Source organism: Styela clava, chromosome 11 (genome assembly GCF_964204865.1).
Source record: "Styela clava chromosome 11, kaStyClav1.hap1.2, whole genome shotgun sequence".
Taxonomy (NCBI): domain Eukaryota; kingdom Metazoa; phylum Chordata; class Ascidiacea; order Stolidobranchia; family Styelidae; genus Styela; species Styela clava.
The window spans coordinates 9,291,679-9,314,331 of NC_135260.1; the positions used below are offsets into that span (position 1 = coordinate 9,291,679).

The 22,653-nt window shown below is 34.4% G+C and overlaps 1 protein-coding gene across 1 annotated transcript; it reads left to right on the plus strand.

The window, feature by feature from the left end:
• The first annotated feature begins 1,627 nt into the window (after positions 1–1,627).
• On the plus strand, positions 1,628–20,757 carry LOC120347191 (solute carrier family 35 member E1-like). The gene is made up of 10 exons (XM_039417081.2): positions 1,628–1,769; positions 2,008–2,092; positions 2,717–2,849; positions 3,269–3,401; positions 4,026–4,096; positions 4,424–4,561; positions 5,049–5,174; positions 6,290–6,382; positions 6,642–6,788; positions 18,241–20,757. Exons 1-10 carry the CDS (start codon positions 1,760–1,762, stop codon positions 18,547–18,549), a joined length of 1,245 nt encoding a protein of 414 aa, XP_039273015.2. The 5' UTR covers positions 1,628–1,759; the 3' UTR covers positions 18,550–20,757.
• Positions 20,758–22,653: the final 1,896 nt, after the last annotated feature.

Below are 22,653 nucleotides of genomic sequence, written 5' to 3' on the forward strand. Positions count from 1 at the left end.
GATGGACGGGGTGTACCAGATTTAGAGAAAGTGTTAAAAGCGTGTACCATCAAAAAAAAGGTTGACGAGCACTGGTTTATTGTTTTTAATAAAAATGATAGTTTTGAACATGTGAGCCATTTTGTAGGCACTAACTTCCAAAAACACTCTCGGAATCAGCGATAAAATTTCGCAATGATAAAGAACTTTCTGGGGTCAAGGGTTGGGGAAACCTCCACAGGGAGAATTTTTCTAAGGTCAAAGTTCGGAGAAACGGCCATACCGGTAGTCCGGTACCGGCTTAGGATAAGGATAAGATTTACATAGTCTATTTATCACGGGGGAGAAGAAAGACGATTTGACGGCTTAACCATACCTATCGCGAACCACGGCCTCTCGTTCGGTTACCATCCCATGTCGGGTATGGGATTAGTTAGGTATTTGTAGGAAGCCGTAAGTAACCGACCAGCGGTTACGTGAACCACCCAACGGCGGCGAGGAGTCCAGCAATCCTCTCGCCCATAACCACCCCGCATGGGATTCGAACCTGCGAACCCACGCATAAGATTAGATAAGTTTATTTCGACTCCGTAATCAGCAAAAAGGCGATAAAATGGTTGATGAAAACAAATTAGTAAAAACTGAATACCGGTATGAAATCAGGCGAGTAAACAAAACCTTGGACAAGGTTTAAAACGTACAGAATATAAGATGGAAGGTATTGCCAAAAAGAAGTGGAAGAAATTATTCACACTTGCACACGTCACACACACACAGAACCATAGGACATTAAAAAAGTTAGAAAAATGAGAGAAGCTTTAGATAAATTATGTGGTAACCAAAAAAATAATAAATAAACACGAAAAGAAATTAGCATAAAAGATGAAATGTAAAAAGTAATAAGAAATTGTTTGCCACACCATTTCAATAATTTCATAAAAATTCCCAAACAAGAGTGAACAGTATTTAATATAAGAACAAAAAAATGATTTCGCCAAGCTGATTAATTATAATTGGAGTCAAATGCCAAATTGCTGAGTGCATGAAGAGGTGGGCTAAACCTTTTCATTCACCAAAGACATGCCAAAATATTGCCAAATTGTAGTCCAGATTGCATCAATACGGTACTACTACTAACAGTTTAAGTATAATATAATTAGGTTAAGGGGTTGATACTGAGGTAGACTAGGTATTGTAATTTATTGGTTACGAAGGGTGGGAGCAAGGATAAGATTTTAGCCCCGTACAGCCGTAGACTTTTCCGACCATAAGATTGTTTGAGTTTTTTATTATCGAAAAAAAAATGAAAAATAAAAAAAAGATTGAGTTGTGATTTTGTTCTACATTCGCCTGGAGTATTGTTTGGAAATAATAACCCGTACCGTAAACCAGTAGGCGACTGGAAGCTAAGTTATGCCACCTGTCTGCCAACGGGCAGACGGGTGGAAATTGTGTAAAACCTCATACTTCAGTACGGTACTTATTCCATGGGCAGATGGGGGAAGGAAGATGAAGAGACGCAGAGGCGAGTTAAACAATCTTACAACAAACCTCTTTCTGGCCAAATGCTAATAATGATGTATATTCTTGTTTAACAGACAACAGAGCATCAATCTAGCAATCATTATTTTAGTTTTAGTGTTGTATTGTCCCAACATCTTCAATCTTTGAAACTGGACAAAAAGCAATCGCAAGTGTCACCATTGATGATTGAAACGTTTCAGATAACAGATAAATCATCCTCAAGTTTTTAAATTTTCCAATCTGGAGTTCGTTCGAAATGATGTCAGGTATGGCTAAAACCACACTGGATGGCTGTAGAAATACTTTATTTTAAACATATTGTGTTATCAAACTTGTAGTAAATATTTACACTATTCGGGGTATTACTAAAATCTGAAAATGGAATTGAGCTGAATTTTATTAAAATTTTTAGGTGGTAATAAAATCAAAGATAAGTCTATTAGCAATTCTTATTAGCAATTACTCTCAAGTTTATTGACTCATAATTTGTGTTTATATTTACAGAACACTTGCATAATAGTAAGGAGGCTCAGAATAAGAAAAAAATATTCCAAGATGTCGCTAGATTAACAGTCTTATGCTGCATGTGGTAAGTTAAAAAAAAATAATAAAACCATTTACTGATTTACCGGATTCTCGTGCAGATTTATAATATTGGCATGTAATAAAAATTTTATGTTTTTATTGATCATTTCTAATAAATATTTGGTAATTTAAATAAATGATGATTGTCTGTGTTGTGTCGAAGGTTAGAGTTTCTAAGCCAAGTAAACTTTGCTATAAGCTACTAATACCCTAACATAAATTTGTGTTGAGGATCCTCCCCGGCAGAGGTACCCCCATTTAATTTCAGGAAATTTTACAATGTATTGTGTGTTATTAAACCATAAAATTTATGTATAAAGTGTTGTCAAAGTGATTGTGTTTTTATTTTTCACTGAATGTGGTTGATAGAAAACAGTGAAATCTTGTCTACTACTCTGATATCTACTCACCTCCTGAGCTGCTTCTTTCTTGACTTGCATAAATTTGTCAAAATTACTTGCTATTTGTGATTCTTTAAATTCAAGCCCAGTCTGACTCCATTTCAAGCAAGTAAGTTAGAGGTTGCCTTGAGTCAAGCCCATGTACAGATGTATGTAAAAACATGACATGAATCACAGGTTCAGTGAATATTTAATATATTGCTAACTTTATTTTTATATTGTCTTAGGTATATCCTGAGTGCAGGAGAGAACATTATATCCAAAATTATATTGACTGACTTTCCATATCCTCTGACTGCTTCAATTAGTCATGCTGCTTTTATATCTTTGTTTCTTGGGCCGATTTTGAAGTTATGGCAGGTATGACATAAGTTACCGGTACTATTTGTGTGGCCACAAAGTCATGTTTATAAGCAGTAACTGGGTTGCATGGAGCTGAATGATTTGCAAAATCACATTTGGCCTATCACAATAAGAATAAATCTTTTTAAAAACTTTCATTTTTACAAATGCCATAAAGGCAACAATACCGTACTAAATTGATTGATATTTTGCTATAAAATGTAAAATTTCTGTGTACCATTGCTAATGCAAAGCCAGTGTTTGAGAATCACTCATCTTTGGCCCTTTTTTTTTCATATTTTTTCGTAATTTTGTTGACATCGGAGATAAAAGCAATCTGACAATACTAATTTAAATTTCATTTCAAATACTATGTTTCTGCAATTTATTAGTAATTATTAACACATCTTTTCATACCGCATGATTCTATTTTTCAGGTGCCTCCCAATCCATCTATAAGTAAAAGATATTATTTTGCTGTGATTGCACCTCTTGCATTTGGAAAGGTTTTTGCGTCATTTACATCGCAATTCAGTATTTCAAAAGTACCAGTTTCATATGCACATACAGGTATTTCAGTCTCTGACAATATAAGTTCCCTTTTTTTGTAACTCATATGGACACTGTGTGTGATGGATTGAATGAATATCAAAATGATATAAAATTGTATTGTAATATTGTATGTCCGATGTACTACATGTCTTAGAAAGGCAATTCATCGATTTCCAATATGAAAAATATTTTTATAGATATTTATGGATTGAGGGATTAGAATGTCAGTACATAAAAAGTATAAATAGCCAGGGGCATTAAAGTGAGCCCGAGGCAAAACTCACTCAAATTTGAATACACTCCAATTACTAGTGGAACAGGATAGTTCACTAATCCAAAGCCTATCATATAAATATATCAATAAATAAATCAATTTCAACCCAAGCACAATAAGATTTAAAAAAAGCATAACAAGCATTTTAGAAATTCGTTTTTCTAATTAAATTTGGTGAAGTTATCTTATTCACTCATTCACATGGTATAATTTTTCCATTTTTTTTCGATATCAGTTATACTTTAGGAATTTATTGAATGAACATTTCTTGTTTGTCAGCCGGCTGAATTCTTCCATGTGCATTTGGTAAACTTCATACTAGTGGTTAATAATTTTTCCTTTTTTGGACATTCCTATTTCTTTTTTAGTGAAAGCGTCAATGCCAATATTTACTGTCATTTTAAGCAGAATAATTCTCAAAGAGAAACAGCCATGGAAGGTATGTTTTTTCACCTATCAAAATTGTGATGTAAGAATTTGGGCTTTACAGTCAAAATCTTGTAAAAATGTTTTGCTATCTAATAAATTTTTGTTTCTTTATTTTATCAGGTGCTTAATTTAACTAAAATTTTCCCATTAATTTGATTTATAATCAGTCTCTATTTCCAATTCACCTATAATTATGATGTATGTGATTTAATCTTGAAAAACACTCTTTCCTTGGTCTAAAATTTTCATGCCAATATATTTTTTCGAAATATTGTACCAAACAGACTATCAAATTGTTATATATGCAAACATATATGTTTTATCGTTATTTATTCAGATATATTTTTCATTACTACCAATTGTTGGTGGAATAGCAATTGCAACTGTGACAGAAATATCATTCCATTTGATGGGCCTTATCAGTGCACTTTTCTCAACATTAAGTTTTTCTTTACAAAATATATTTTCAAAAAAGGTAAGTTTTATCAAGCTTGAATTAATGGTATTTAGGTTTTGATCAACTGTCTCGAAACTACTTTTTTTTCCCCAATGCATGATTATGATATTTGCCTGGATAGACTAGCGCAGTGTTTCTCAAACATCCATGATCCACGAGCCCTTTGCCGAAGCATCCCAACACTTGTGGTGTCTCTTACTCCTAAACAAATCCCTAGTTTTGTTTTTAATGTGTTTCCATCAGTTTCTCTAGTCGTCATGTTTGATAACAAAAAGCCAATCGAACTTTACAGAATTAAGAATCACGGTCACAGAATAAAACAAATCAGTCAATTTGCTCTATATTAATATAGCCATTTAGGATGGTACCTAGTAAAGACTTTTCCTTGGTCTCCAGAGAACAGAACCACTCTGTTGCCCTCTAGTGTTTTCTTTATATAAAATAGTATCATTATAAGCATTGTAGCTAATCAAATGTTTTTTGAAACATTTTTCCAAATTTTTAGACTATGAAAGATAAAAGAATTCATCATTTGAGACTTCTATTTATGCTTTGTAAACTTGGTGTTGTATTTTTATTACCTGTTTGGTTATTAACTGATGTATCAAAATGGCCAACACATGATATTAAGGTGAGAAAGTGTTGTAATTGTTTAAATATTTTTCAGGATGTTAATTCATTTTATCTCAATCAATGCATGATCAATGTGTTCAATGCTTTATTTGACTAAAGTTGAAGCTGCCTCTATATTTTATTACCCATGCTTTTACTGGTAGTAGTACAGGGTATTCAAGTTCGCATTATATGATCATATATTGTTTATTACACTTTTCTGCAAAGCTGCCTGTGGATCGTCTACTTCTGACCTCCAGTTGTCAAAAAAAACGGCAAACCTCCTTTAATATCCTGACAGCCATGCTGTTCCATACTCACAATTTAATTTTTTTTCCTAAGATGTCACTAGAGAGCTGTCCCTTTTTTGTCTTTCTCGTCAGTTATACCTCTTTGGACTACAAATGTAAGAAAACCATATTAAAGCTCAAATGTGAATTGCTTTAATGTGTCCAACTAGAAATTCATAATGTCAAGGTACATTTGCTGTACTCAAAAGTCGACCTACGTTCTATTCTATTGCATGAATATTTTCTTGACACATCATGATGCTATACTCTCATCCGCATCACAGCTTAATTTTATGTTTTGGGTACAGATGCGTAAAACAAGTGGTCAGTAAGGTCATCTGATAAAGCCAATTATGATTTGCTAATGTTCTATTTAATCCTGTTATACTTCATCTAATGCGCCTGGTAATGATGCCGTGTATATTGTCCACAAATACTACGTTTCTTGAATGGGGGATTAATTGGTTCCATGTAAGGGTACCCATTTCCCCTAGATTAAAACAAAATGGATTCCAGTTTAACTGGTACAGACAAACTTGCAGTACAATATTTTTTTCCGAATTAAATCCGAAATCATATTATATATTAGAATCATGTGCCAAGGATTCTTGTTTCTTGATTATTTTACTGGGACTATCTGAATATGTCAAATTATTTCTGAGTAGACATAAAAATCAATACAAGACGTTCTGCTTGGAACTGAGGAACACTGACTTTTGCTGTTAGTGTCGAAACTGCCTCTAACAAGTTCGATTTATCAGCTTTGGTTATGTGATCGATGAAAACTTCCTGTCGATATGTTCACCTATAAGGTCTCTAGTTAACAACTACTTTTCTTTTTCAGGTTAAAAGCATGTGGACTCTTTCTCTACTTTTTCTAATTGATTGTTTTTGTAATTTTGCGCATAGTATGGTTGCGTTTACAATCATATCTTTGGTAAGTTGACCCTTGGAAAGTTTGCTTGTTGAAGTGCCTTTATTGCTCACCAAGTGTCTTTTATTGCTCCCCAACACATATAAATTTCTGTATTGTGATTAGACTATGGCACTATGCCTATACCACATTAATATTTTCCTAGTTTTCCTACAGGAAATACTTTGGCACCCGCCTTTAACTATGGTAACTCCGCTTTCTCCTATTCCTGAAAAGTTTTAGGTTTGGATGAAAATGCAATGAACAATTGTTATCTTTTCAGGTATCTCCACTGTCTTATTCAGTTGCAAATGCCACCAAACGAATAGTAGTTATTTCAATGTCTCTTCTAACATTGAGGAATCCAGTAACCTATGTTAATATTATGGGAATGAGTATTGCTATTCTTGGAGTTCTGCTTTATAATAAGGTAAGTTTATCTTTAATGATTTTAATATCACAGACTGATCTGGTTCATAACAAAATAGAAAAAAGTGCAGAATCGACTTTGAAGATACTACTTCAAATGATTCCGTATAGTTTTCGTTATCAATGAATTTTCATAACTATCTTATGCTTACATTATTTGTATATTCGTGTTTGTTCCTTTGAACCAGCCATTACTGATAATGCACACCTAAAGAGTATTAAGGCCAAAGTAATTTATATGTTATACACATATACCTGACCGGCCACTGTGCAAATTAATTTTACCAGAATTTTTGAGAATTGATCAGGTAACAAATTATAACTTACTGGCTCTTTCGCCTTTTTTTTCTTTGAATTAGTTTTCTATGTTATGATGTTGGGTGAATTCTTCCTATACTTTTTCTTTCTTTTGTTGCTTACTTGAAACGATCTGTATCATAACATGACATGCCTTTCTGCTCTTCATCAATATTATTTAAAATGTCTGCCATTTTGTTTGATTGAATCACCTCTATTAACTTGTTAAGGAATTGCTGGCTGCAATAACCAGTGACTATGCTGTATTACAGTTTCAAGTTGCTAGCAACCGCCGACACCAACATTCTCGTTTAGTAGACGTCAGTCAACTCTAAGAACTTAAACTCATCTAATATGCTTGGTGTGAATTTATTATTCGAACTTTGAATTGTTTTGGCTTTTATCTGCACGGCGGTTTACAGGTTCATGGGTTGTTTCCCTTCTAAGGGCCGGTGCGCGAATATGCATAAAATCCGCTCTATCTTGTCTCGTAATTGATACAATAAGTGTCTTATCCCATCTCGGTGGGTGTTTTTAATTTTTTCTGCGCATTTTTGCTTTTTGCAATACACACAAAGTCATGGCCGAACGCGGAATAGGTGTTAATGTTTTTATTAGAAGTGTGTTGGATATATACAGGGATAAAAATGCTGCTTTCGTGTGATTTTGGCTTTCAAAGACGTTGCAATCACGGACGCCTATCTTGCATATCCCCCTTTTACAACGTTTCACTGGATAACCGGACATCATGCTGCTGTCCCCACTTTTTTAACGGAGATTGTCCATTTAAGTTTGCTGTAAAAGTGCGCCATCCCAGATCTAAAGGAGGCGATTCTCGCTTTCTACTGGTGCGACCGGACCTTGACCAGAATATTGAGATTCTTTAAGAGATTCTGTCACTGCATGGGAATCAGATGAGAATAGCTCCGTATGCAACTATTATTCAGTCCAATTCTTCAATTCAACAACATGCTTATGATATTCACAAAGATTTGTCTTTGACTTTGACAGCAAAGTATTCCCGTGAGTGAAATTCTAATTCATCCGATCACATTCTTTTTTCTATGCGGCCTCTCGTTATAACGTTGTCCAAGTGACGACATCTCAAGAAATCATAGATCTTCAATTAATAGTACTGTGAGCGTTTGCAGTTTAAGATGCACCTAACCCCCACTTTTGTTCTGAAACAGTCTACCTCCTTCGAAAGCTACTGTTGTGATCTACCGACAGTTTGTATACTTTACCAATGCGCCTTGTGTCAACTGGCAAAAACAATAAGCTACACGCGCCAATGCCGACAATTTTGTCTTCTTAAAACACTTTCTCTTAAAAAACGCATTCGCCAATCCTGTTTTGCGTGTGTGTATACTCAAGCAATTGTTAAACAAACTAAACATATTATTTACCGCCCGATTAAATCTTAAAATCCTAAATCTACTGTTTTCCAATACAAACCTTGTAGTCTTAAGGCGAAGTGCGTGCAGTGTGGAGGGTACAGTTTTATAGCATTTGATTTACCAAATACCTCAGTTTCAGAGAATATATACAGAGTTTAAAATGCCAAATTTCTAAATGATGGACTTATCATTTTCATTAATATTCAATCGACTCCCAGCGAAATCACGCTATTGTGAATTGATGTTTGACGCCAAATTCTGACGTATGGCGATATCAGTTTGCCAAAGAGAGTCTAGAAAATATTCTTTCTGTCCCCGATTATAATGAAACTTGAAAAGATACCTGTTTCCTGAGTTATTGTATAATAAATGAGTGGCATCATAAGTTTGGCGTTATTATGACTTCCTAGTTGAGATTGCATTTCAGAACAAAACAAGGAGGTAATTAAATGGTAAGTTTTCATTCGTTCTGTTAATAATCTCCAATATTTCGGTGATTTAGTTTGGCACGGAATGCGTGATCTGTAAAGTGGTCCATTCAACTAGGCCAAGCAGTGCTTCCAGTGATGGCTACATTCACTGCGTGTGTCGTCTATTGTCAAAACGTTTAGTTTTTCGCATTTCCATTATTTAGCTGGTTTGCAAATAATTCCTCCAACTGGTTTCCTTGTAATGTGAACTGTCCTCTTTTTTTCATTACTGACTTATTTCCATGTTTGGTACCTTAAGCAATGACTTGTCTTCAAATTTCTGTACAGCTACTGCATCGATATTTTTTTCTTATGATGTCATCAACTCTGCATGCAAACTTTTAGGTAAAGCAAGACGTCCATCGTCGCCTGATACTCCGATATCGATAGCCGGGTCATCCGTTATCTTGTTGAATAGAGCCGCTTTAGATCCATGGTATGGGACACTCGAGGCGTTGTCGGATCCTTTACGTTTCGTCATTCCGGAATTTTTAACCCTTTTCAGAAATGAACTTTGGGACAGTTGGGATACTGACGTATTTATATCCGCGCAATGAAGGATTTGAGTATATTTCCTTGCATCGACCCAATTTGCCTCTTAGCAACAATGAAATTTAGCTAATCGTTGTCATATCCAAATTCAAATTATAGTTTTGCAAACGCCAGGTCTTCTGTAGTTGCATTGCATACGAGCATAACAGGAAATTATACAAATTGGCGCCGCCAGTGATATAAAGTAATTTTATTGACTCTCAGTCTACGCACCCGCTATCTAAAGCAAACCATACTTGCCATTAAAATGATATGAACTAACCACGAAATTGTAGTGCATTTAGCTCGCTTCGTTGAAGTTCACAAAGTCTCGGACAAAATAGCATCTCCGTTTACTGTGGGTGATTTATGGTCAACGTAATGACTTTTAAACTTTGTGTACTATTACCTGCTGTTTTGGCATCGCAAGTTCCTCACATGTAAATTCCGGAAAAGGTCGTTAGTTTACACCCAAACGGCAAAAGCCGGCTTAAACAGCGGGTTTTGGGGCGTTTGGGGTCGCAGTTTTGTCTTTTATCGCATTACAATCTTTATATTTGCGGTGAGAATATCGTTTTCGTTATTGTCGAATATTTCTTAATATGTATCTTGGCATTCTTCCCAAAAAGATATTTTGGCCTCGGTTCCTTGCAAAATTATCAATATGCAGTTTCAACAATTTAAATAAGCCAATCAAACTATTCTGTTTTTCAAACTAATTTTGATTGTAAATTCCACCGCATCCGATCTAAATGTTTTTTGTTAGGCCAAGATAACGTTATTTTGTTGTCACCTAGCCATGTAGGTACTTGAAATCATGCCCCTTTCACACGGACGGCGCTGTCCATCACAATTCTTTGAACTTGCGATAAAGCACTCCGCCCGAAATTCGATATCTACGCTCAAGAACTTGCGCAACTGAAGATAAATTAGGCCTGTTTTACCCATATTTTTCTTTTTTGCTCCGTTCCCCCTTTTTTCACTTTTTTGTTGTTGCTCAAAACAGCAAATTCTAAATACAATTTCCGATGGACATCAGTGGACAGCGGTATTGGTGCGTCTATTGTCGATAAAAATATTACTTCGAGCTGTTGATTTCTAAATTATTCCCAATTTTCAAAATGCATAAATGCAATTGGAATCTATGTTTAAAGTATAAAGAACATTTACAAAAAGAACATTAAATATTTATAACTATTGCAAAAAAGACGTTGTATTTGCTAACTGATGTCCTTTATGCCGCCATTTTGTTGCCTATATACCCAATCTCTTTCGTGTACGTGGAGTGGGACGCTGGTATCTTTACTCGTCCCATGGCAATACAGTTTCATATGAACTTTGCGTGTCTGTGCATTTCATTTCTAGTTGTAACTTGTGTTTTTACAGAGGAGTTCGAGGTCATTCCCTTTGTTAATAAATGGATAGTAATTAAATGATTCTATCTGCAGATTTAATTTTTGATAATAAATCAAATTTTACCAGCGTTCCAAGTATAAACATAAAATTACTACAAATCGCGTTGCATTGCATGTTGCCCCATTATTGCAATTAACTTATCTCTTATTCAGGTTTTTCCTATCACATCATTCTAGTAATTATGATATATGAAACCGGGCTTTATACTTCGAATATTTTCCCTATACAAACGGCTAATCGCGAGTTAGAAATTCGCGGCCTGGCCGTCTTATCGCACTGTGTATTATGCAACCATTTTTTACACAGTGAAGTAATTCATACTCGGTAACTTATAATTCAATTAACTTTGTTGACGCAAAATGAAGTTTGCTTCGCCTCATTGACTCCAGTTTCGTATTTATTTGTGGAAAACATGTAATAGAGATATAAATCAAGTAGATTTTCAACGGTTTCTTGTGCTCAGTTTTAATTTTTACGGAAGTGTGAACAAAAATTTTTTTTGTCGGGATTATGTCTAGGAATATATTTTGGCTGGTAACAGGAGCGAGCAGGACGGAAATGTGTTAGTCACTCTCTGTTTTTCTTTTAGAAATGATTTTTTTGTGTTAAGATCAAGACAATATAGATCAATAATGACATCTTTGTATTCATCAAGTTATTGCATTTCCAAGGAAATATTTTTGCTTGCATGTTATATTGATGGTTGCTGGTTTTGAGGTATTGCTGTACTTGTGCAGGAGCATAGCTGAGTGTTTTTATTAAAATTATCCCTGTTAATTAAACTAGCTGATTTTCTCACCGTCGACCCATCATGTGGGCATACTCCCATGCGGAGAAATATTCGTTGTTTGATCGAACTTGGGGCCGATGCGATTTTAATACTGCTTTACTCGTCCAAATGCGTAAAATTCTGCTACTTGTTGGGCGCTATGTTTTTCAATTCGGTCAGAGGGAGTTGGGCGACTGCAAATTCGATAGCATGAAATTTAACAGTGTGCTCTAATGGATGTCTCCGTGGTGAGAAAGGTTAAACGACCGTCATCTGTCTTATTAGAAAATGCGAAAATTGTATGTAGATTACGTCTTTGAGAAAATTCGTCACATGTTCGTGTTTCTGGCATATTACGTCTGCGCTATTATAATTTCTCGGGACACGGATCATTTAAGCACAATATTCATATCGGACTATGCGTACATCTGTAATTCGGGCTGCAAGGTATTTTTATTTTTTTGTTGATGTCTAAATGTATTGTAAATTTTAAAATGAATTCTGATCTTTCTTCGGCGGTTCAATTCCTGTCACTCAAAATATGACGGTTTCTTTCCAAGGGATGGGCTGTACATCCGGCTCAATCATCGAATAGCCGGTAGAGTCGGCTTATAATTGCGTCATTATTGCTTTCTATACAACGATTTTAGAAAAAGTCTGCGTCATTATTGCTTTCTATACAACGATTTTAGTTAAGCAAATCAGAAAAAGTCTGTCTGTTATAGCTTACGTCTATAGCTTACAATCTTCCTGTATAAATGAACCCATTTGGATTTCAAAGCTAAAGTGATTCAATTCTAACACTCATTTTTATCTCTTGGTGTATAAAAATACATGCATATTGTATTTTAATATTTAGGAAATATAGCTATACTTTTTATAGTTTCTAGAAAGTACGGCATCGTTAATTTTCTCTCTTATAATGTCATCAATGTCATGTCATTCAGGTGGAAAAGCGTAAAAAATGTTTGTAATTGAGTACACCAGTACACAAAGTTCAGCTAGCAATAAATAGCATTATATATAAAAACAGCGTTTTTATACAATGGTCGGACGCCTGACAAAGACCTTTGTGCACATCCAGTTGACCATTGGTGATTTTAACCTATTTGGTCTTCTTCTCTTCGACAAATATTAGACATGGTACTAATGGTAGTAGTGCATGGTTGTCTCTTATACATAACTGTTACAATTTCAACTAAACACTGGATTCAATCAAACAGTTTCAGAAATCACGCATCCTAGTGTTTACTACTCGGATTAGTCTTATGGATGGATCCAAATATTATAATAAATCACTGTCGCTATATCATGAGTGGCCAGGCAGTCTGTACCACGTGCATTAAGGGGCGTTTCTTTGCTGTCAATAACGCCTTACGTCACGTGGATATGTGGATGAGGCGTGTCGAATGTAGATTACCACCCGCGTGTTTGAAGGAAAGTCCATCGATAACCAGACAAGCGAGGACATGCGCAAATAGAAGTCATTAGAACCAAAACAATAGCGTTTTTATTCTCACTCACATTCTGAGTCTATGATTGTCATGGCATTTTGTATAGATATACAACTGAAAAATATTTTTTTCTGCAAAAGTTACCTTACTTCTATTTGTGTGATTCCCTGATAGCAATTTTCCGTGTTCAGTAGACCCCATTCAAAGATGGACAAAATACTAAATGAAAATGTTAAAATTTATAAATTTCATGCTGTTTAGACCGTGATGCTATTTCATAAGTCTCAATAAGCTTACGCACTTGAACTTACTAAATGTAAACACTTCCCTCTACTTACTTTGCGATTTGGTTTGCTAATTGAATTTTTATGTCTGGCCATACGTGCAAAAGGACCTCTATTCAACTAAGTCTTCTCGTAATCTGCTCTAGTTGGTATTTTTAGTAATTAATCGGAACAAAAATTTCGGCGAGGCGTTGGGAGGACAACCCAAATGAACCACAGCAAAATGCGAGTCATAGCGATACGATTTCGTTTCTGACGTTTAAATTTCATTTATTTACTATAAGTAGCTACGTTTTTTCTAGATGGAGAAACTTTTTAAATGTCGACGCCACCCAACTTTGGCACCTAATTTATCTATGATTCAACATTATTAGACCACCCACATAGTCGCGACTATTCGATGTGGGATACTACTTTCTCGCATCCTTGTAGGGCCAAGTAGGCGTGGGAGATTTTTTAATCATTTTATAAGAGAAATCGAATGTAAACTCAAACAAATGCCTTGTATTGGATTTTTCATTTAGTTTGCCGATGTCATCGATCAAGACAAAAAATCCAAGTTATATGGAAACTTGACAAAATGTGATAAATCGAGTAGGAATTTCGGGGAAAGAAATAAGTCCAGCCCGTTACAAGCATATAGGGATAGGATGACGCACATATTCAGTGCTGCGTGGTTTCGATCAATCTTGTGCCAGAGTAAAGCAAACATATTTCTAATTTTGACCCCCCATTAATCCATCTTCTGACCACTTATTAGTTGTATATTTTGTAAATATTGACCGAAATAGACTACGTAGGGTGGGGTAATTCTTCCCTACTTTGTCCATTTGCTTACGTGTATCTGAGAAATGGCGAAATATCATTTCTAATCGTGATACAGCTAGTTAGTTCCCATTTGTTTTCATAAGCTATTTTGAACACCTTGCTCGATTACTTGCAAAATAAACATCTTCAACGTATTACCGGTGTTATAAAATTCTAATACCATACTACATTTTGAGCTGGTTTTATCGATACGTGAGATTTAAGTAGGTGTATCGCGCTTTGATTGACATAGAACCTTTATTCTAACACCATATGACATCCGCTTTTTTTCTTCCAATATTTTTGATATTAATTTTGGTGTATAGATTATTAAAAATCTTGTCTGAAATCCATGATGCCCCGCTATTTGGTTTATCAAAATTAGTTTCGTACTGTGTGGCCTAGGTAACGTTAACGATATAGACGACAAACGATACCAATAAAAATACCTATACCATAAAATAGCTGATATTGCCCTACACATCGGCCAATCTCTCCGAGGTTACTTTAATAAGCAATACACACAGCCATCATGAATAAAATTTTTGTCCGAATTAATCAAAAAATGATGAGGCGATTTATCCCATTTTTTTGTAATGTAGACCTTGTTAAAAGATGGATATCATAATAATATAAATATCTTATGATATAATTTTTTCCAAAATCGCGAAAAATGATATTAGACATAAAATATTTGCATTTATATATATATATATATATATATAAATCCTAAGACGGTGTCTCATATAAGGTTATTTTGTTATCATATTATTATTCTAATCCATAAATGAATGGATGTTTAGAAAAGGGAACGCGATGCATAGTTCTCTGCAGTGTAACCTATGTAAAGAATTGGTTAAAAAAAATCAGCGTAACCACACCCTATAGTCAAAACTGAAATTGTTGAAATATGGTCTTGAATAATGTTTTGTGTACATTCGTATTAAGGATTCTTTCTGTTTTTATCAGTCTCGTTCGTAACCGCATCTTTGGATAGATCTTAATAATTTCAAGGGCGCTTTATTTTCAGGTCTATCTCATTACTCCAAATTTCGATTTGTGATGTTTTGAAGGACCAATTTTATCTGTTATTTCAAGGATCATTCACCTTTGATAGGGTTTTCAATTAATGAATATATTTGCGATATGAAAGTATTATCATCGCATGATTACACACAATGGTGTTTTGATGGTGTGCTATTGTCATCTAGAATTTATTTGATCTTTATGCCTTGAGTGCCATAAAGTATAAATGTATGTTCCATAATCGTCTATTTTCATATCAAATCTAGAATAAATAAAAAAAATACAAAGTGAACAGTATGCTACTCAATTCATAACGATTCATATATCTTTTTTATGATATGAAGAAAAAAAACATTTGTTTACTAGTTGTAACATTCACGAAGATTCGAATCTTCCGAGTTTTCGACAATAATTCAGAATCGATTTGTTGAAATTAAGCGTCATATACTCATATCTAAATTATGGAGTTTGAATCTCTCAATCTTTTAAATTAAACTTGGTGATTTGTGACAAAAGGAAATAAAATCGAAGGCCGACACCATCTTTGTTTCCTGAACAGCAAATATTGAATGGTAAATAATACCAGGAGCGACTGAGAATACAGTTTTTATGTTCTATGAATGTTGTCAGCATCATAATCCGTTGCATTTTATATATTGAAACTTTCATCGTATTTTTCAAATCTGTGTCACCGATAATATTACATCCGTTTACGAATAAGACAAAAACATTTCACTTTTCGAATATTGACGCAGGTATTATCATTTAACTAGTAAACCAATTAATTGTCCACTCAAGTGCTCGGGATTGGAAGCCCGATGGCCCACAAGGACTCTGAGGGTTCGAGAAGGAGGGTAAGTGCCTGGGGCGCAGTGAAACCGGTGACTGGTCCGGCACGCTTGACCACACGATCTCGTTTGACCACTTCACATCATGCGCTCCATTTCCAACGAAAGATTAGGAAGTAATAAGGCCTAAGTGTTTAAAATGCTTAGCCATTCAAACTAGTGTGTGAATCAAACATGAAAATCGACATCTTTTCTACCTTTCACATTATACAGATTATCACTAATACTTAAACTCGTTAGATTTTTAGTTTTCACTATTGTGTTAAGACAGGTGTGTCTTAATGTAAGCTGGATACCCGGTGTTTTCTTACACGTAGGGTCGTCAGTCAACACACCAATGAATGCGATTTTCATAATCAGCAAGGAATGCCACGCAATGTCAGGAAAGGATTTTCTTTGCCCTGTACCGTGTATGTAAATAGGATTTATTTTGCATGAACGAAAATCGGATAGATATCTCGAATAATGAAGAACATAGAAACTTTTATTAGTTTTGCAACCTTCGAATCTAACTGATTAATCAGATGTATTTACATTACGCTTGGTGGTCAATTACAACCAGTTCCTTATAATAACTATCACACTACATGTTGAAACATACTGCAACTGCAATGAAACAAATGTTTTATGAAGCAATATATAGGCGATAGTAAAATGCAATCTTTTTGGTGTTCTGGCAAAGAAAGGGGTAATGAATAATAGTAATAAGAACTACAACACAATAAAACATATATTATACAGGAAATTTTAATTTTGTTTCCTTGGAAATACAAAAAATATAATGTAATTTTTATTCCTATATCGTTATTATTTTTTCTATGTACCACGATTGAGCGTCCCATTGTTTATTATAAATTTACGAATTAGTTGGTTGAAGCATATACTTACGCTCTCAAGTATAATTTTGAATGGTTGTTCATTCTTTTTGTTTGTTTTATCAGTTGGGACATTTAGAAGGAATCTATCTGTAAAAAATATTTTTGTTTTGAGTGTTTCAGTATTCGTACTCCATACATGATTTGTAGTATTCATCTCAAAATTGACCCTATACTTTAAAAATGAATTTTTGTGATATATGGTCATTTTGTGTTCTAATTGGTATATACAGAGAATTGTATTTAAACGATAATTAAAGTAAAATCTTGCGCATTTAAATGAGCAAAGATTTTTTTTAAATCGCGCATTTTTCGTTTTTGGCTAGGAAAGCGTGTTGTATTGTTTTGTCGAGAAAAGTTCGTTTCTGCTATATGATTTGTTTGGAAATTCTGTATACCTACCTTCCATGCTCATGCATTTGTCATACTAATTAATGAATTCCTTTTATGTCTACAAACGTCAATGTGATTCCATTTAGCTTGCTATTTTGCTGTATTTGGTTACAATCGATATACTGTACATATCCCCTTTTTTGTATCCGAAAATACGATCATTTTATATTGTGTAACCTATCACAAGGTAACAGTAGTCGGGAGGAATACTGTTTGGTAAAGAAATTTATCGTGTTACAAATGCCTGTTCGTTTATCGACCAAAACGCCATAAATACGTTATTTTTCATTGTTTGGGTTTACTTCTCTAAAACGTAAACGCTTATAATATCGTGACAATGTTGTTCATACCCGGATTTAATATTTTCTATTGTTAAGAGCTTTGTGTGTCTGTACCTATGTTGTGGATATCTGTATATAAAGAGTGTTTTGATATCATGAAACGTACCATTTTGGTTTAGCATATACATATTTATCACTACCTACTTAGTACTAAAATGAATCAATTGGCCAATTTATTTGGTATTTATATTTATTCCTCATTGTTTTTGCTTAATATCCAAGGGGAAATAATTCAATTGAATTTCACTGGATCGGCTTAAAGTATATCACTCCGAATGGCATGAATCTTTCTAATGCATTTGGTTACTAATGTGTAATCGGAGAGCCTTGTCTCTTGCTTCAGAGGTACTGCTTCTTCGTAATCAGGCTTTTAGCGGCATCAACTGAATCGGTTTTCCCTATGATTTACGCTATCATATTATTAAGAACATCTTGGCCAATTTTTTCATATCTTGTTCTGTTTTCTTTGAAACATCAAAACATTTAAGCTACGGATGCTTGGTATAAAGTTATTTCACAATTTATAAACCATTCCATTTTTACAGACAAAGCTTGATCAAGCACGGGAAAAGAAGAACGAAATTTTGCCAACAAGATCAAACACCTCACTTCACGATCTTGTTAGTGAACGTTTTACCTCTGTAAACTTAAACGACGCTTCATTACCAATACTACACGTACCAGATGAAAATCGCGTATTCAGCGAAGAGTCTCAAGTTTACAGAATACGGGATAACCATAACCATTTCAGGACGCACGCAGCGCACCACTCAACTCAAAACGGTTCTCCTCCGTCGTTTTCGACATTCACTGGTGCAAAAAAGGGCAATCACCCTGGATACCATGATATATAGAAATTTTTGTAATACAAAATTGCTAATTAGAAAATGAGTGGCTATTCTCTTTTAATGAACTTTTCACAGAAGACATAGACACACATTTTATGTGTATTTTATCTGTGGTGATTAATGTAATTTTCATAATCCCTTGAAATAATTTTTGCAATTCAATTGCTGGGTAAAATGTATGTTCGGGCCTTAGAAAATCCGGTAAACAACTCTGTCCCGATTTGAGATTTTATTTTTTGTTGTTACGGGCGTTTACATAATGCCACAGACATGGAATTCATCCACTTTAACGGTTTAGATTTTCCAAAACAAAGCTCAAAACAACACCCACAAAGATGTTGAAAGCTATTTGGTATGGGTCTTCATCTGTAAATTTACCTGTACAGACACACCGGAAAATGATATTTGATATAGCACAACTTGATCGATACATTCAAAAATCCCATTTTTGTTTAAATATCACGTAATAGCATTTTTTCATATTGTATAATCAGCAGGGCTGTGTATATTTTATGGCTTCAACCTATTATAAAATACACCATCGAGAACTCCCTTCTTCACCTTTCGCCGAATGTTACATAACCCAAATTTTACCATGTCAGATTTTTTTGTTTCTTTTTTTTTCCTTATGCTGCGTATGTGCCATCGTATTAAAAATATTTTTGGTTGCTTTATTTGCTGTTATATTATATTTGCGGTGTTCAGCGAACTCTGTTTTTAATTTTTATTTAATCGTTGGTTTGTCTAACTCCGCACATTTATTTTTATATAACATCAAATTGAAAAACCCCGCTAAGCAAAATAGTTGTTTTTTTAGCCACGTTTCGATTCGTTTTTAATATATTGTCAAGTTGGATTTATCTCATTTTCTTTCCGCTTTTTATTCCATTGCAATTATTATTTTAATCCGAGAATTTATGTAACAATCGGGATCATTTGCAATAATTCTTCATGACAATTGAAAACTATGAATGAAAACCCGCCATAAGCATAAGCCCACTGATTGCGTATTTGCCGCACACTAGTCTCAATCTTTTTTGGCTCACCTACTTGTACATTTCACTCAGTACAGTAGACCGGTATTGGGGAAACTTTTGCTCGCACCTTTTAACCAATCTCGTAAAGTCATACAGCCTCGCTTTGAACGCTTTCAGTAAAAATTTGTTTCTGATGTTGTGAACCCGAAACACTTATCGAATATTTGTATCATAATTTACAATTTATATCATAGGATGCACACATGCGTTTTTTAGTGGAATGTTTTTGGCACAAGCAGCTGAAAATTGGACAAAATTAAATTGAATTAAATCACATCTATTCAATACTTATAAGTATGGAAATCAAGGACTTAGTGCTGTATATTTTCTAATTGTCGATTACAGTTTGATTATAATTTTTGTAATCGGTATCGTATTTTAATAATCGATAATATAAGTGCAATCGATTAATAACTTTATATGATATTACTATATATTCCATCTAAGTGCACTTATTGTACAATTTTGCTATTTACATACACAAATATTTCTAAAATGTACTTTGTTGTTAGATTTGTACGTGTTTTGATTGTTGTCTGGAATCTGGATAGTTTGTTTCATTCGTTTAAAATTTTGAAGAAGTGTGTCTTATATTTATATGTTTAATTATATTTTATCCTTGCCCGACTAGTCTGTGATGCTCATTGGAGAAATGTGTGTTGTTTCTGATCCAAATTTCTCATTTTTATTTCCGAATTGGTGCAATTTTTGTATGCTTTATATGTCAATTGAAAAATGTTTGGCCTATCTGCGGAATTATATTTATTACCACACATCACCGTGCGTCGATATTAAAGACACTCCATAATATATCAAAATTGAAATAAATGAAAATTGTCGAGTATGAGTTAATAACCTATATTTTGACGAAATATAGACGAGCTCGAAAATGTTTTAATTCTATTATCAATGTGATGAGATTTTGATAGTGTTAAAACTTTGAAAAGTTCATCAAATCTCAGAAAATGATAAATGATGTCATATTTTCTTACGTCATGCTTCCCTTAAAATATTTGTATAAAAAATCGACCATCGTCATCATTTTTTTTGTTTGCAATGACCTTGAACATCCATTCTGATTTATTTATTTGGTGTGTTTATTTATTACCCATTATTTAATATTAAATGTAGATGAAGCAATAACCGAGTAGTTGAAATAAAATTAAAACATACCCAAGGTATTGGATACATTTTGTACGGGAAAAACACAGGGTAGGAAAGCGCCCTTGGTTCGATCTGCGTTACGTCTTCCGACTGGGTCGAATTTCTGTATTCGAACACCTACCAGGGTGGTTCATAAAAGTACATTCACGTGATCGGTATTCACTATAACATTTCAACAATTAAGCTGCGTTTAGATGTTCAGTTCTGTTCATTTAAGATACGTGTTACGTGATTCAATCGTTTTGCCCCCATATTGATTGCTATGCGATTTTATTCAGATGTTCTAAGTTGCTGAGTTTTTAGAGGACTCTGATGCGTACCCACACTATTTATTCGACATAATTCGGCCGCAGAAATTTTTGTTTTCTGTGATTGCAGTCGCGGATACGAAGTAATCCGTTGGGTGACACACCTAATCAACTAGATCCTGGAAGGGGGTGCAAATATGACCAGTTTTGCAAGCTTTTTCTTGCATAAGAAATATGTATACGAGCGCTCCATGAAACTGTATACAAATTAAGAACATGATAAAAAATTTGATTGGGCTATTTACATTTATCGGTTTCAGTACAAAGCGTTTACCCGATTCTGTATAAATTTTTATACTGAATATGTATTTATCCAATTTTGTAACTCCGTTTTCAAACTCATCTGTACTGATGAAAATTCATGACTATGCTTATGCTTATGTGCTGTTTTGGAATAACTGTAAAATCATTCCTACTTTAAGGCAGTTTTTAATAGTTTACTGTGGACTTCGGACAAATCTAATCACTTGTTGACGGTTCCGTATTTCGTCGCGGTTTCGTGGTCAAGCCCTCGAACATAATCTGGCAGAGAGATAAAGAATCTCTTCTAATGTCCACCACCTGGCCAAACGGTGGTTTATAGAAGAAAAACGATTGCCTGGTAGTTGCAGGGGAACGATTTACATACCAACAAGACGAGATAAGTGCGATTTCCCACCGTTAGGTCATTAGTGAGCGGTGGTATTGGGTAACCCACTTCGATATCCTATCAGGACAAATCGCCCGGAATTCGATCTAATTACTGACAAGGGAACCAAATCATGTTTGCAATTAAATGAATTTAGTAGTTATGACAATATGATTGCTTTCTTGGAAAAATCCTAGATTGTTTCACATGTCAATAGATTAACTGTTATGGAAACGATCATATCCATGATACTTCAAAATATGTGATCATGTTTGTTTCCAATCATTAGTGATGATGTATTTCATTATTTCTGTTTTGGCATCTCAGCTTTCCAAAAATATTTCTAGATTGTTTCGCATATCAATAAATTAACTGTTATGTAACGATCAAACACATTATCTACTTTAAAATACGTGATCACGTTTGTTTCCATTCATTAGTAATGCTGTATTTCATTGTTTCTGTTTTGGAATCTCAGCATTATATAACCGACGATTCCGCTTTTTATTCGGAGAAAAAGCAACTTGGCAGTTTTGACAAGCATCAATGTCGATTACCTAACTGACCATTACACGGTGTCGGTTGCCACAATAATATCAAGTGTCGTCTACTTACAGAAGCACCGAGTTAAACGATGTCCAAAACACTTTAAGGAGCGGAACCCGACTGGGGTGAGACGCATGACCCACAAATGATGTGGGATAGCTTGGGCCCCTCGTTGTCAACAAGGCACGAAGTCAGAGTATCAGCTGGCGACCTCTTTGGACATCGGAGGTAGAAGAATAATACAATTACAGCTTCCGACAAGTGGTTGAATTTCAAAGTATTTTTTGTCTCCTTTTGTTGTAACACAAATAGCGGAAAGACACATTTGATAGTTGGTTTTCAAGCATTATAGAGTCCAATAACCAGTCTTCTTAGACCAGGACATTTTATAATGTAATGAATAAAAAATATTTATTGAAACAAAAAG